Below are 16,198 nucleotides of genomic sequence, written 5' to 3' on the forward strand. Positions count from 1 at the left end.
TTGCCTGAATGTGGTAACCTCTTACTACATATGTGTATCCCACAACATTCCATAACAGATATACAAATAATGAAATCTAGTTTTTAAACCAGCTTGCATTGGAGGAAGATGAAATTTTAAAAATCCTATATTTAATATCCTAAAAGGAAAAGATGTTTACTATACCAGGGAAAACAACAGAATGCTATGTAGTGAAGTAATATGAGTAGAAAAAAACATTTTCTCTTATTAGTAAAATCATAACAGCAACAAATACAAATAAATATTTGCATGATTTGGACTTGAAAGAATCTTCCAGAAAGTAAACTACAAAACAAGGCGACACTGAAAGAGAAAGTTTCTTTAAAAAGAATTCAGTAATTAGTCAAAAGAAAAAAAAATTACTAAAAAGAGAAGAAGGAATTTAAAAGGGAGAAAATTAGGAAAAAAAAAAAATCAAGAAAATTTATCCCACATGAAAATCATGAATTTTTAGTGGAACTCTCTCTCCATTGAAATATTTAGCCTAGAGAACATACAGACTCCACTGCATGAACTTTAAGAAGCATAGACTAAAGCTAATTGCCTAAAAGTAACTAGGAAGAAATAAGTAAGAGCATATAGGCAATCAGAAGTAAGAGTGTCATCAGATTTCTTAACACACATTTCCAGAAATTATAAAACAATGGAAATAGGTCTTCAAAACTCTGAAAGAAAAGGTTTTACATGTTCAAATTCAGTTTGTATCCAATTATCAATAAAAAAGTATAATTCACTGAAAAATTCCACAAAATTCAAAGATACATATTTTTTCCTACTAGCTGAAAAGTAACCTAAAAACATTACATATTAGGAAATAGAACCAAGTAAAATTGATGTAGCAAATGTTTCTGAGCAAAAGTAGATACCACTGGTGTGGTTCAGGTAGAAAGTTGCCTAATCAGAATGACTCTGATAGATAATATTTTATGTTTGGTAGTATGTCTAGGAAATTTTGGTTTCCATAGAATGACCCAGATTAGTGATAATCACATGAAAAATTAAGCAGAAGAAAATGAGACCCTCAATAACTCCAATAAATGCAAAATCTGTATAGTGAAATAAATGTAAATTCAGTATACTATTTAGATCACATGTAAATTTGTTTTACAATGTTAAGACAGAGTATGAACCATATTCTATATATATATTTTTTCCTGGTACTTGGAATCGAACTCATGACCTCACACTTGCCAGGCAGGAGCTGTGCTGCTGAGCTAAATCCCCAGCCCCCCACATTCTATATTTTTTTCCCATATTCTATATTGATAGATGGCATGTGTGAGGGTTATAGAAAGAGGAAAGTGTAAAATAAAATTTCCATGATTGAATTTTATTATGAATATTCAAAATTGAATACCTTAGAGTTAATATGACTATATAAATATCAGAAAAAATAAATATGAAAGTTTAAGTGGTTAACTCTAGGGAACAAAAATCAGTGGTTACAAAGGTTAGACAAACCCTGCTTGCATTTAAATAATAACTATTGGACTTATTTAAATTATAAGATGACATTTAGTGCCATGCATATCAATATCTATTGCTTCCTTTTAACAATAAACCATATCATAGGTAAATTATGAGAAAGCAAGTTAAAATAGGAGGACTCTAAAAAAACCATCCAAGTTATCTAACACTTATTTTATAGATAAGAAAGTTGGTAGCCAGAAATGTTTACTGACTCAAAATGGAGCTTGTTATTTTAAGGCTCCCTACTGTTTAAGCTGATTACCTGAGAAATCTTATTCCATGAACAGGAATTTGCAAATAAATACTTACAATAGTTTGGCTCACTGAGCTCAATTTGAAGTTCTGATTACCTGATCAGAAATAAGTGTTTGGAGAACAGATCAGAGTAAATGCACTCTTTTCCTTTTGTTACATTGCCATTATTGATGTCTTCCTTCATTCTCTGGAAAATAGCTTTCATACAAACAGTATCTTAACTAAATAAATAATGTATATCCAAAAGTAGATAATATTTTACCTTTTAAATTGGATACCGAGTGGCAACACAATAAATTATCAGGAATTGAGACATTAATCTCTAAAAAAATGAAAACTGCAAATATATTTTAAGTTACTTATCCAGGTTAATGGTATATGAGATATATGGTAACTTACTAATGCTATGAGCAGCTTTGTGGTTAAGCTGGAATTTGCTAAGCATTGGTTTAATTTTTAATGTTATATATAATTTCATTTAGAACAAGAAGAGACCTAGAACTAGAAAAGCAATTCTGGGCATCAAAGTCAGGGCAAGAGGCAATCCTTGACTTAAAATTATACTACAAATCTACTGCTATAAAATCAGCATAGTACTGGCAAAAAGAAACCCCAAAACAGACCTGAGGATCAGTGAAACAGAATAGAAGATACAGACACAACTACAAACTCGCTCAGCCAAATTTTCTTTGACAAAGGAGCCAAACATGTTCACTGGAAGAAAGATTACCTCTTTAATAAGTGTTGCTGGAAAAACAGGTTCTCTACATGCTAAAGAATGAAACAAAACCTGTGCCTATCACCATCAACTAAACAAAAGTCAAAATAGATCAAAAATTTAAATATTAAAACAGAAACACTAAATCTACTATAAGAGCAAATAAGTAGAAATCTTGAAGACATAATTATAGGCAGAGAGTTCATGAAAGAAACTCAAACTGCATGGGAAATACTTCAAAGAATCAATAAGTGCAATCTCATCTTACTAAAAAGCTTTTGCAAAGCAAAAGAAATCATCGACAAAGTGAAAAGATACCCCACAGAGTGGGAAAAATGTTTTAGCTAATTGTCTCTCAGACAGAGGAATTCCACCTAGGACATATAAAGAATTGAAAAAAAATTGGACACCCAAATCCAAAGACCCAATCCAAAAATGGGCATCTGAGATGAATGCACATTTCTCAGATGAAGAAATACAAATAGCAAATAAATATATGCAAATATGTTCAACATCATTGGTTATTCGAGAGCTGCAAATTAAAACATCACTGAGATTACATCTCACTCCAGAAAAAATGGCTATAATCAAGAAATCAATCAATAACGAATGCTAGAGGGGCTGTGGGACAAAAAAGAGCCCTTCTCCACTGTTGGTGGTAGTGCACACTAGTGCAACCACTATGGACATCAACATGGAGATTGCTCAGAAAGCAGGGATTACAGGTCCAATTCCACCAAGCTATTCTCCTTGATATCTTCCCAGAAGAATTAAAAACATCATACCACAGTGATTTATATGCACCCATGCTTATATAGCAGCACAATTTGTAATGGCTAAATCCCAAAAACAATCCAAATGCCCATTAACAGAGGAATGGATAAAAAAGATGCGTTATTTTTATAGAATGGATTGCTACTTAGCCATAAAGCAGGATAAACTTGAAACTTTTATTGGTAAATGGATACAATTTGAGACCATACTCATTAGTGAAATACATCAGATGCACATGTATAAAAATCATATTGTGTAATGGGAAAAAATTTTTAAAAAGGAAAAAAGAACTGGGGGAAAGGAAGTAAGAAAAAAGGGAGAGAAAATTGCAAGTTAGTTACATTATTAGTGTCTCTTAGTTCACAGAAATGGAAGGTCTGTGCTAATATGGATTGGAGAATTTTTTATGTCCATATCTTATACTCTGAGTAACTATTTTAAAGATAATAATATGCACTGTGTTAACTGTTGCTATTTTCCTATCTTATGAAATTTTATTTTACCTTTTCTCAGTAAAACAAAAAGAAAAAGAAACAAAAAGAAGATGGTTATTTTCCTGATACTGAGGGTCAAGTCTTTTTAATTCTTTTGGTAACGTTGACTTTTGTAAGTTTATCTTATAGTCTTGGTCATTATTTTGTTCTGTTTCATTTGTTTTGCTTTTAGCACTCTTGGTATTTTTTATTGTCTGTATTTGTGCTACCCTCCTCTTCTCAAAGTTAAACCTCCTGATCTCCACAAAGATTTTTACTCACGTGCGTTATATCCATTAATCCCAGGTGTCAGTCTAACCTTTCCTGTATTTGACATGATAACAACTCCTGAATACCAGAAAGAAAAAACAGAAACATCCTTATTCTTGCCAACAAATTCACTTTGTGGAGGGGGGATGTGGGGACATGAAGCAATGAGGTGGAGTGTTGAGATAAAAACAAGTGTATTATGGAATATAAAGGACCTTGATTCTAGGTAAGTCCTATTTACAATTTTATTCACAAATAATTTCGAATTCTGTTTATAAGTAATTGGAAACTAAATCTTAAATAGCACTCAAGTATATCCTTTAACCTTTATCAAATCTTGTGGAGAATTCTTTCCTCTACCATAAATGTCTAAGAACTTTTCTGTAAAAGGTCAGATGAGTTAAAGATTCCTACATAATCGATCTATAGACATTGACATTTGTTTTTGAACTTGGACAAATGTTCTGTTGGACTTTGGCTCACTGACATATTTGAGTAATTGATTTCTTCTACTGACTCAGATTTGAGAAATCTTCTTTTAGAGCAGAAAACTTAAGCTACAAATATAAAGCCATGTTGAAGTATACCTTTAATATGGCCATCAAAACTTAAACAATATTTTGTCAAGTACCCTAGACGTTTAACCTTAGCAAGTGACAAAATCCTTGAAACATATAAAAACAATATATGTTCATGATGTACACTGGAAAACATGTTTTATCTGTCATTTAATCTACCTTAGTGTAGGCATAAATATACTCATGTAGGTATAAATATAATCTACCTCTGTGCAGTGCTATGATATCATATAATTATAGTACTGCACAGTGTAGGTATAAATATAATCGTGCAAGCAAGACACCACTAATGGTGGTGAGAATGGTCAATCACAATTGCATCTACTGGTTCTGGGACACATTCCATTCACTGGCTGTGACTTGGAGCACAGTGCTGCCTCTGCAATGTGTCCCTCTACAGTCTGATTTTAGCAGGCTAAGTGGAAATCTCTGAAGTGATATTTGGAGCACAGCTTTACCCTTGGTACTGTACCCAATGTCTTACCACCATAGATCTCAGGATTTTCCTAGGTTTTAGATGATGTTTTGCAGGAATGTATGTTACTAAAAATCCCTACACTAATCCTTCAGTAATCATGCTTGCAGTGACAAAAAATAAAACTTACATTCAGAATAATCTTCAATTCTTGTGAAAACTAAATCAAGAAAAGATATTATGATGCATTCAACTTGCTTTGAAGTGACAACTGTAGTCTGATAGTCACAGATTTGACATTTAGTAGGAGAATAGCTAGATCAGCTTTGCTATGAGAAAGGCCACCCTTTAAATCCATGCACGTTCCTTAACTCTGAGACTATAGCATTTCTGTGACCCATTATTTAACATCTGGACTGGTAGAGTGGCTGATAGTTACTGAATGCATTGTTGTATTCATCTGGTTAGTAATCTTCCCTGTGTAGTGGAATTTCTCCAGGGAGTATGATAGAAATCCAAGATGTACACTTTTTATGTTAAAACCAGATGTCCATCTCTTTGCCATTGCCAAGATCTCTTTGTCTTTACTAGTTTGATCTTCTTTTTCAAAGTGCCTGGAAGCAGCCAAATGATCCAAAACTTTCCAAGGTTTTTCTTTATCTTTTTCCCAGGCTACTTGCCTCTTTATTGAGCAATGTAGGTTTATTTCCCCAACTCCTGGGAAGATTTTTTCTTACACTGCTTTTGAAGACTTCTGCTGAGTAGGTACATAGTAAAAGTTACATTCACTTACAGATCATGTTAACATATCAGGATGATCAACTCATGAATCAGCTGAGTTCCTGTCCTTTAATGTTATCTTAGTGATAGATACTACCCATCAGGTCATAGTTGTGTGAGCCGAGAGGGGGAACTATCTAGGAAATATAGAACAATAACCTGAGAGTTTTGTCTATTTATCTGTATAGCTTACTGGCATCCTCTCCACATGTTGGGCCAGATACTGAATATATCATGACGAGATGCTATTAAATTTGCCTGATTTTATAACTTGATGGATGTGATAATGCTCAGAGCACCATGGGCAACTCCTGAGATAGTCTTTTTATAGTATACATTGTTGAATTCGTTGGTAAGACACTCAGAAGAGGCACAGTTGGGTCAAATGGAATTTCTATATTTAGTTTTCTCACAAATTTCCAGACTGATTTCCATAGTGGTTGTGTTAGTTTACATTACTTGCAACAGTGTACAAAGATTCCTCTTCCCTTAAAATCTTGCATTTGTTATTTTTTTCAGTTCTTGATGACAGCCATTGTAGTAGAGTAAGACAGAATTTCAGAATTGGTTTGATTTGCATTTCTGTAATAGCCAAAATGTACTGAACATTCTTTTATGTACAATTAGCCATTTGAAATTCTTCTTTGGAGAAGTATCTATTCATTTTAATTGCTCAAATATAATTAGGACTTTTATTTTAGGAGTTCTAAATATTTTTTGATTTATTTATATATTCTAGATATTAGTCCTCTGTTTGAAGAGTAGATGGTAAAATTTATTCCCATTCTGTATGTTATGTCTTTACTGTTTTTTAAACTTCTTTGCTGTACAGCTTTTTAATTTGATAAAATATCACTGGAGTTTTTTTATGCAATCAGTTTTTGTTCAAAATAAGTTGCATGTGCCTAAGTATGCAGGGTTTTACCTATTTTATCTTTCAGCAGATTTAGTGTTTCTGCTTTTATGTCTAGGTATTTGAACCTAGACATATAGTTTTTATTTTATTTTAATATCAGGTGAGAGATATGGGTGTAGGCTCTTCTGTATGTGGATAACAAGTTTTCCTAGCAGCATTTGTTTAGAAGCTGCCTTTTCTTCTGGCTTGTTTGTGTAAGATCAGATGGTTGAAGGTGGCTGGTATTCTCATTTCTGCTCTACAGATCCACGTGTCTTTCTTTTCTGCCAGTATCATATTTATTTTCCCTCCATGGTAGCATTGAAACATAACTTGTAAGCCAAGATTATGATGTCTCCTGTTTTGCTATTGTTACTCAAGATTTCTTTGGCTATTGTGGGTCTCTTCATGTTTCATCTAAATTTTAATATTGATTGTTTTCTAATTCTGTGAAGAATTCTGCTGGTATTTTGATTGTGATTGCATTAAATCTATATATTGGTTTTGATAGCATGGCCATTTGGGCAACATTGACATTGGCTATCTGGGAACAGGGGAAATCTTTCCATTTTCTGATGTCCTTTTCAATCTTTTTTCTTAGAGTACTATAGTTTTTATTTTTATTTTTTTTTAATTTTTATTTTTATTTTTGGTTTTTTTTCTCCGGTACCGGGAACCGAACTCACGACCTTGCGCTTGCCAGGCAGGCGCTTTTGCCGCTGAGCTAAATCCCCAGTCCCTATAGTTTTTATTATATATGTCTTTCATTTACTTCATTTATTAGGCTAGTTCCTTGGTATTTAACATATTTAAAGCTATTTTTAATGGGATTGTTTTCCTGATTTTCTTTTCTTAGTGACTTCATTGTTGACATACAGGGACACTATTGATTTTTGTGTGTTGGTTTTATACCCTGCTAATTTGCTCAATTTGCTTATTAGTTCCATGAATCTTTGGTGGAGTTTATGAGTCTTCTTTGTAAAGGATCTTGTCATCTGTGAATAAGGAGAGCTTGACTCCTTCCTTTTCTATAGATATCCTTGTTTTATTTGTTTCTCTTGCCTTATTGTTCTGGCTAGTGTTTCAAGTTTTATACTGAACAGGAATGTGAGGGTGAATACTCTTGCTTTGTTCCTGATTTTAGTAGAAAATTTTCAGTTTTTTCCAACATAGTATGATATTGGCACTTTCTCATAAGTGGGTTTTATCAATTGGTGATAAGGTATTTCTATGCCTATTTTCTTTGTGTTTTTATGAAAGAATATTTTGTCAAAGGCTTTTTATGCATCTATTGAAATGGTTATGTATTTTTGTTTTTACTTCTTGTTATGGTTTATATCTAAAATGGTCAGTTTATTGAAAGGACAGTTAATGCTTAACTGTTTAATCAATTTTTTTTGCTGTTGTTTTTTTGCCTTTCTTTGAGACATAGTCTCGCTGGACAGTTCAGGTTGGACTTGAGCTTGCTTTGTAGCCCAGGTTGGTCTTGAACTCAGAATAATCCTCCTGCATCAGCCTCCTGAGTACTGAGATTACAGACATGAACCACCACATCAGGCCTGTAATCTGAACAAGTGCTTTGAGGACAAGAAGTCTGGTGTTTATTGAGGGGAATGATTAATGTTTAATTTTTTTATATATATTTTGATCAATTTTGTACATTTATATCAGGTAATCTGAGCAATTTGTGCTAAGAAAACAATATGCAGTATAACCACCACTGATGAATTCCTACCATCCTGTCTAGTGACACTATGTATTGTCTCTAATGTTCTTTTAAACTATTACTTTCTTTTTCCCTTTAATACTTTGATCAATCTTGTATTCTTATGTCTGGTAATCCGAGCAACTTCATTGAAGATAGCAAGATGTAATGTAACAACAACTGTTAATCCCTCTCATTTGGTTTGAAACCCCATACCACTTTTAATGTCTTGCTTTATTTTGTTTGTATTTTGCTATTGTCCTTCTTTTTTACTATTCTCTGTAAAATAAAATAAAAAAAGAATATGCAATATAACAACCACTGTTAATTTCCTAACATCTTATTTTGAAATTCTGTATCATTTTAATTTTCTTTCTTATTTTTTTCTCTTTAAAATTAGAAAAGGAAAAAAGGTAAATTAAACATAAAAAAGAAAAGAAAAGAGAAGGGAAGAAAATGTCTCCTAAAACCTCATGTGCTCCCAGATGGGATTTGGAGAAGTGACTGGGTCCTGGGTGAGCACTGACTGGACCAGTCCACTGATTGGATTAGCAAAGTTCTGGGTGTGGCTGCATGGATTTAGTGAAGGCAGAAGCCCCAACTACATGTGAGTGGCACCAACCAATAAGCTTGTGGCCTGAATAAAATAAAGAGGAAGGAGGCTCTCAGCTGTTGCTTCCTGCTTCCTGACTGCTACACCATAAACCATTTCCTCTCTGTGATGCCCCTCTACCACACTGCCCTGCCTTGGAGCTAGTGGGCTATGAACAAAACCACTATAAACTATGAGCTAAAATGAAAATTTCCCCTTTACCTTGTACTTGTCAGGCATTTTGTCTCAAAAATGTGAAAAGTGACTAAGCACTTCTGTTTATGTGATGTATTATGCTTTTTGATTTACATATATTGAACCATCCTTCCATTCCTCAGATGAAGCCAATTGAGTCATAATTTATGACCATTTTAATAATTTGTTGTGCTCTGCTTGCCAGTATGCTAACCCATTGTGTTGTTGTGTTATTAGAGTAATCCTACCTTTCTAGAATGAGTGTGACAGTTCTCCTTCCCTTCAGTTTCACAGAAGAGCTTGAGGTTTATTGCACAAGGTCCTACCCAAAATTCTTGTAGAAGTCTGTGATGAGCCCACCAGATCTTGAACCTTTCTTTATTGATAGTTTTCATTAATGCCTCTTTTTTATTGTTTGCTATTTTTCTATTCAGTGTTTTTAAAATATCTTTTAGTTTGCCTTGATAATGTATATGTGCCTGGGAATTTCTCCATTTTTTCTAGGTTCTCCAGTTTTTAGAATATAAATTTTTTAGTTTCTTCTAATTCTTTGATTACACCACTGTATTTTCATTTCCAATTGGACTGATTTTCTTCCTCTTTTTTTGATGCATTTGGCTAAGTGTTTAACAATCTTGTTTATCCTTGCAAAGAACCAACTCTGATTTATCAATTCTTTGTATTTTCTGAGCCTCACTTGCTTTAATTTCTGTTCTGAACTTCATAATTTCTTTCTTTCTACTAGTTTTGGATTAGAATTTTTCTTGCATTTTTAGGCCTCTGAGATACATTATTAAATTACTTGGGGTGACTCTGTTCTTCCTATATGTACATCCACAGGTAAAATGTCCTTCTTGAACTGTTTCCATTGTGTCTCATAGTTTTTTTCTTTTATGCTGTGCTTCAATGGTCATTTCATTCTAGAAGTGTCTTTATTTATTGTCTGATTTAGTGTTTGATACATTGATTATTCAATAATGTTTTATATAATAACCATGTATTTGAATGGTTTCTTTGACTTTTGATTTGTAGTTTTGTTCTGCTATGTTCCAATAGTAGGGAACAAAATATTGCAATTCTTTCATATTTATTTAAATATGCTTGATGGTCTAAGATATGTGTTTTGGAAAAAAGTTTGGTATCTGCTGCTGAGAAAAATGTGTATTTGGTTGTTGTTGGATGAAACAATGTAGATATTTTTAAAAGCATTTGTTCAACAGTATGGTTTGACTCTGATTTTTTTCATTAAGGTTTGTTTAGTTTACTTGTCTATTTTTGAGAGTGCAGTATTAAAGTTGCTGCTCTGTGTTTTATTTTCTCTGTTGTCTTATACCCAGTAGTTTTTACTTTATGAAGTTGGGTGTGCCCACATGTGGTGCCCAGATATTCACAATTGTTTGCTGTTCTTGTTGAATTGTTTCCTTTACCAGTATGTATTGGCTTTCATGTATATTTTGATCAGTTTTGGCTTAAAGTCTGATGTGTCCTAAATAAAATAGCTCTTCCTACTGCTTTTGGGTTTTGCTTGTATATATACTTATTTGTTTCCTCTGAAAATAGGCATAAAATTGGAACTTACCCCAATGTAACTGTCCAGAGGATCCCCTTGGATGAAGGTTGAGATTTCTGAGCAGGCTGTTTCTTCTGAGAATCTATCCTCTTAGCTATATTTATAATTTTATTTTACCAGTATGTGTTTGCAACACATGACATTTACATTTGCCTCAGGGTGTAAGTATGTGTATATAACACATCTGGATTCTTTTTTATTCCCTTTTTCTTCCCAACACACCTGATGCTTTCTCACTGTAGATCCCCATTCTCTATTATTATTATTATAGCTTATGTTTATGACATATATTTACCTTCATTGTGAATATTTTGTAAAAGTACATGACATATTTTAAATCTCTTTTCTTTCCTCTTGCTTTCCATTTGATATTAAATCAAACTCAGTGTTCATAATCACTTGACTAATATTTCACCATGTACTAAACTTAAATCAAAATGGATCAAAGAACTAGATCCTTAAACCAAAACACTCAACCTGCTAGAAGATAAAATAGGTAAAACTCTTAAACGTATAGGTGCAGACAAGGATTTTCTGAAAATAACTCTAACTGCACAGGAAAGTTTGAATATAAACATATGGAATCATATAAAATTAAAAATTTTGTGAGTAGTAAAAGAAACAATCAACAGAGTCAGAATAAAACCTATAGAATGGGAAATAATTTAGTCAGAGAGGACAAAAAACTAGAATCCTGTAATGAAAAACTCCAAATAAATTAGAATCTCTCCAAATGAAGTACCTGATCAAAAATAGGCAAGAGAAGTGATTAGAAACTTCACAAAAGAAGTACAAATGGCCAATAAATACATAAAAAGTTAACTATCACTAGTCATAAAAGAAATGCAAATTAAAATAGCATTGAAATTTTATCTTACCACAGAAAGAATGGCCATCATTAAGAAATTAAATACTGGGGCTGGGGATGTAGCTCAGCAGTGCAGTGCCTGCCTGGCAAGCGCGAGGCCCTGAATTCGATTCCTGGTACCAAAAAAAGAAAATAGTAAAAAAAAAAAAATAAAAAATAAAAAAATTAAATACTAATAAATGTTGGCCAGGATGTGGAGAGAAAGGAAAGCTTCTACATTGTTGAAGGGGAATGTAAACTAGTATAAGCACTATGAAAATAAGTATGAATAATCCTCAAAAAAGCTAAAGATAGACATTCCATTTGGCCTAGCCAGTCCCCTTCTAAGCATTTTCCTCCAAAGAGTTAAAGACAATATATTACAGTGATGCGTGCATACCCGTGTTTATAGCAGCACAATTCATAATAGCTAAATGTTGGAAGTCGCCTATGTGCCTCATGAGATGAATGGGCAAAGAAAATGTGATATTTATACACAACAGAGTACTAATCTGCCACAAAGAAAGATAAATTTGGGTCATTTTTAGGAAAATGGATGCACCTACAGACCATAATATTAACTGAAATAAATCAGACACACAAGCCTAAATATCTCATGGCTTCTCTTACATGAATAACTCAAATGATAAAGAAAGATCAAAATGAAGGATAATAGGAAATAGGGAGATAGGTCTTTCTCAAATGAGGAAAAAAATCAAGCGATAGAGGGAAGAGGAGGGAAAAAGGGTAAAACAGTAGAACTGAGATGTGTCACAAATATGAACCAGCTCCACAGGAGGAATATAAACATTATTCACGGCAAAAATGTACTGATTGAAAAAAGCCACTGGGGGCAGACTTTGTGGCTCTGTAATCGATTTGATATATTGTTAGCTGAGCATTCATCTCTAGTATTTAATTTTCTTTTCCTGAATGCATGCTGTATTGTAGCATTATTGCTGTTCTCTCTTCTGTGATGGTTTTATGAGATGTATTCTCAAATCTTAAATTTTGATCGTTGTGTTGTTTTCTTTGTAGGAGCTTTGTATGGATGCTGCATTCCTTTGTTGATTCATGATAAATGAGTGCATTAGTTTGTTCAGGTTACCATATAAAAATACCACAGACACTGTACATAAAGAACACACTTTTTATATGATACTTCTGCAGGCTGGAAGCCTTGGGTCGAGGCTCTGGCAAAGCAATTTCCCTTGTACTTTCCAATCTCCTTTTTAAAAATTCTTACAGTTACCTGTAAGCTGAATCTTCTGTTCTTAGATCTGTATTGAGTATTTCCCTATCTAGTGTGATGCACCTTGAATAGGTTAACACTAGTCTGTATTTTATTTTTTGTATAATTTTATTGACTCTGCTCTCACACAGTGTCCAAAGAATGCTCTGCTGCTCTTGGATATTTATTTTCCTTCTTACATATAAATCCAAGTTTCTGTTAGCCTAAGTCTCTTCATAATGCTTGTAGGTATGGGCGACTGGAAATTTTATTTCTTCTGTTTTGGCCTTTAAAGACTTTATTAAGAAATGGAGATTTAGGTCTGATCATGTTCTAAATTACATGCTACTAAATAGCTATTATTTTTGGGTTATAGGTGGCCATCAGTTTTTATGCTGATTTTAAAAATAAATTAATTCCTATGAATATTAGAGTATAGATATCTAAGTCACTCATCATCAAATAAAGAAAATTAATGAAATTTAAGATTGAAACATAAAAATCCTGAAATCTGATGGATGCCACAAATCTCAAGGATATTTAAACCATTGATGTATACATATGGGCAAAAGCTTTCATATATCAATTACAGAAAGTATAATTAACCCGGAACCCCAGCTCCTATATTCTGAAATCCAGCCAATGAGATTCTGCTTTCTGCGGGCCACTCCATGCCTACGACAGGCCTCTGTGTTCCTTTGGAGATGCCCAGTTCCTCTGAACACTGGATTTGCCTTAAAAACTCAATGGCCTTGACCAACTTTGCTTAGATTGCGCTGATGTCTCTGAAGTTCCCTTCCTCATTTGCTCCCCCTTGAATGCCTTCTTTGCACCCTTCTTTGTCTACCTTTTTTCCTCCATCATTCATTCCTTTCAACTTTTGTCCTTCTTTGTTTCTGCCACAGCCAAAGCCTGTCATGAGTTACGATTCCACTTCTCTCTCTCGTTGTCTGTCTGTCTGTCTCTCTTTCCTTCTCTCTCTCCCTCTCCTTCTTCATTTTCTCTCCGAAGCATCCATCCTAATAAATTAATTCCATTTTAATCTCATTGTAAACCATCTCCTTGCAACATTAAGAATAACTAAATAGCAAAATAAGAAAAAATCTAATTAGTTAATAGTCTCCTTAAGGAGCTGAGGATGTGGTAGAGCTCTTACCTACCAAGACTCTGGGTTCGATCCTTAGCACTACAAAAAAAATGACTAAAGAAAATGTAACAGAAAAAATCTAAAGAATTAAGAGGAAAAGAAAGTTGACATTCAGGAGGAATAAAAATAATAAATTTTATTGATATAACAAACCCAGAAATTGGTTCTTTGAAAAATATCTAAAATGAAATTCATGCAAAGTTAATTAATAAACTGTAATTAGACAATACTTGCAATAAGAAAGAGACGTAGTTTTAGGTAAAGCAAAGACACTATGAAGATACAATGCTAATAAAAATAAATTTTAAATGAAAGAAATTATTGACCAGAAAAATATACATTACTCCATACGATCCTTGAAAACCAGAAAGTCTGAAAGGATTTATAGCAGTAAATTAATTAAATTAAATAATTTAAAACTCCTCCCAGTAAAACTTCAGGATCAAAATGCTGTATGGTTAAGCTCAAGTAATTACAGTAGATAATTACAATTTTAGAGATCATAAAGTATCTTCTGGAGAATAAAAAACTTCCAACTCTTCACATTGTGTTAGTTTCATTCTAATACTGCACCCAAATATAGTGGATATCATTAATTTATCATATGAATGCAATGGCAGAACATTGATCAAATACATGAAATGGATGTCTAAATTCAATGAATTTAAATTCTTTGCCACAAGAATGAAACAATAACACTATATCATCTATTTATATATAATCATACTAAATAGAGTAAAAGCAAAATTAATTATATAGTTTTGTTAAAAGTATCTGGAAAATATTTGCTGGCAATTCATAACTACAGAGTAAAACACTCTAGCAGACTAGGAATCAAATGCATCCTCTCTGCGGTATAGAACCTGTCCTTTGGACTGAGCAATGTCCCCACCACTTTCAAAAATAATTTTGACAGAGGGTCTCACTGACTTGCCAAGTTAGACTCTACCTTCTGCTCCTCCACATACACACCAGGTAGTGGTATTACAGACAAGTGCCCCTGTGCCTAGCTCAAAATGAATGTTTTATTTTTTTAAAGAGGATGTTTTAAGCCTAATGTAGAGTAACAAGATTTTAAAGCAAGCACTTTGTTCTGTGTTGAAGTATTTGAAGCATGCTATCACTCTAACCTTGTAGTTCAAAGTCCTAGCTGTTACAACAAAAGATAAATAAATGTGAGAATTGAACATACAAGATTACAATGATCAAAGTTGATGTATCTAGTTAGAAAGCAAAATAAACTACAAAAGATGCATTAATCATTCTTAGAAAACATATAAGATATGAGTTGATGAGTTAGTCAATTTTCATTAATAGTTTTTCCATTCTATATATGTTTTTTAAACATCATTCTAACATCATTCTGGGGCTCTAATGATCTTGTTTTTCTATTATCTTCCCCTGTAAATTATGTAGACTTTTTTCTTTTTAAAAACTCATTGCTAATAATTAATTTTGTATTATTCCTGAGCCATCAGAATACATTCAGACAACAACTATTCTAAATAGACAATTAAACAATAACAATTTCTAACTAAAATAGTTGTTAATACTTTAAAGGAATCCAATATGGATTAACATGAGACAATCTCAGTGGAACAGAAAATCTTTCCTTAGGCAACATCAGTAGATTTTATTGCATTTGGATACCAAGAGTAAAGAAGACCTTTTAGAAACTCTGGTGCCAAAAGAGTTTGCCTATTTTGAAAATTACTTTTAGAAAAGATTTTGGAATTGAATTGTCTACTGTTTGTGGGTTAAAAGTAACATGTTTATTTGTATTAGTTCTCTTAATAGTTCCTAGGCTATGATTATTAAATTATAATTGAAGAAATTGTTTGGGTATTAAATTTTAGAACACTATTTTCCTAGTGCAGAATTTAAAAAATATATTTTATTTGTACATGTTTGCAGTTCACATAGTTTACAGTAGTCTTGGGGAATGGTTACATGTAACACTACAGCAAGTTTCTTTCTTTTTAAATTGCTTTTACCTTCCCCTTCCCTATCCCTCTCTCCTCTTCTAGGTCCTCTATCCAATTGTTGATTTTATTGTCTCATCTCATGTTATGCATATGATGCTTATATTAACTGAGCTTATTAAGTTCATGTAAATGGCATATTTTTATTCTTCGTATTTTCCCTTCCTCTCCTCCCTGGCCCTCACACTTGTTCCCTTGACCACTTCCCAACTACAAGATACCCATCTCCTTGTTCCTTTCTGTTAATCCTTTCTCATTTCTTTTTTTTTTTTTTTTTTTT

General features: G+C 32.9%; 1 protein-coding gene across 6 annotated transcripts in view; it reads left to right on the plus strand.

The window, feature by feature from the left end:
• Nucleotides 1-16,198, plus strand: part of Ccdc102b (coiled-coil domain containing 102B) — a 118,021-nt gene that overhangs the window by 80,820 nt on the left and 21,003 nt on the right. Inside the window, exon 6 of one of the 6 annotated variants that reach the window (XM_005373049.2) lies at nt 4,018-4,070. The exons of the other annotated variants lie outside the window; for them this stretch is intronic. Within the exon in view, the coding sequence (XP_005373106.1) occupies nt 4,018-4,029 (12 nt within the window). The 3' untranslated portion in view covers nt 4,030-4,070. Of the gene's footprint in view, nt 1-4,017; nt 4,071-16,198 lie in introns of those variants that run through there. 6 annotated transcript variants of the gene reach the window in all.

This window comes from Chinchilla lanigera, unplaced genomic scaffold (genome assembly GCF_000276665.1).
Source record: "Chinchilla lanigera isolate Chin_1 unplaced genomic scaffold, ChiLan1.0 scaffold00001, whole genome shotgun sequence".
NCBI lineage: Eukaryota > Metazoa > Chordata > Mammalia > Rodentia > Chinchillidae > Chinchilla > Chinchilla lanigera.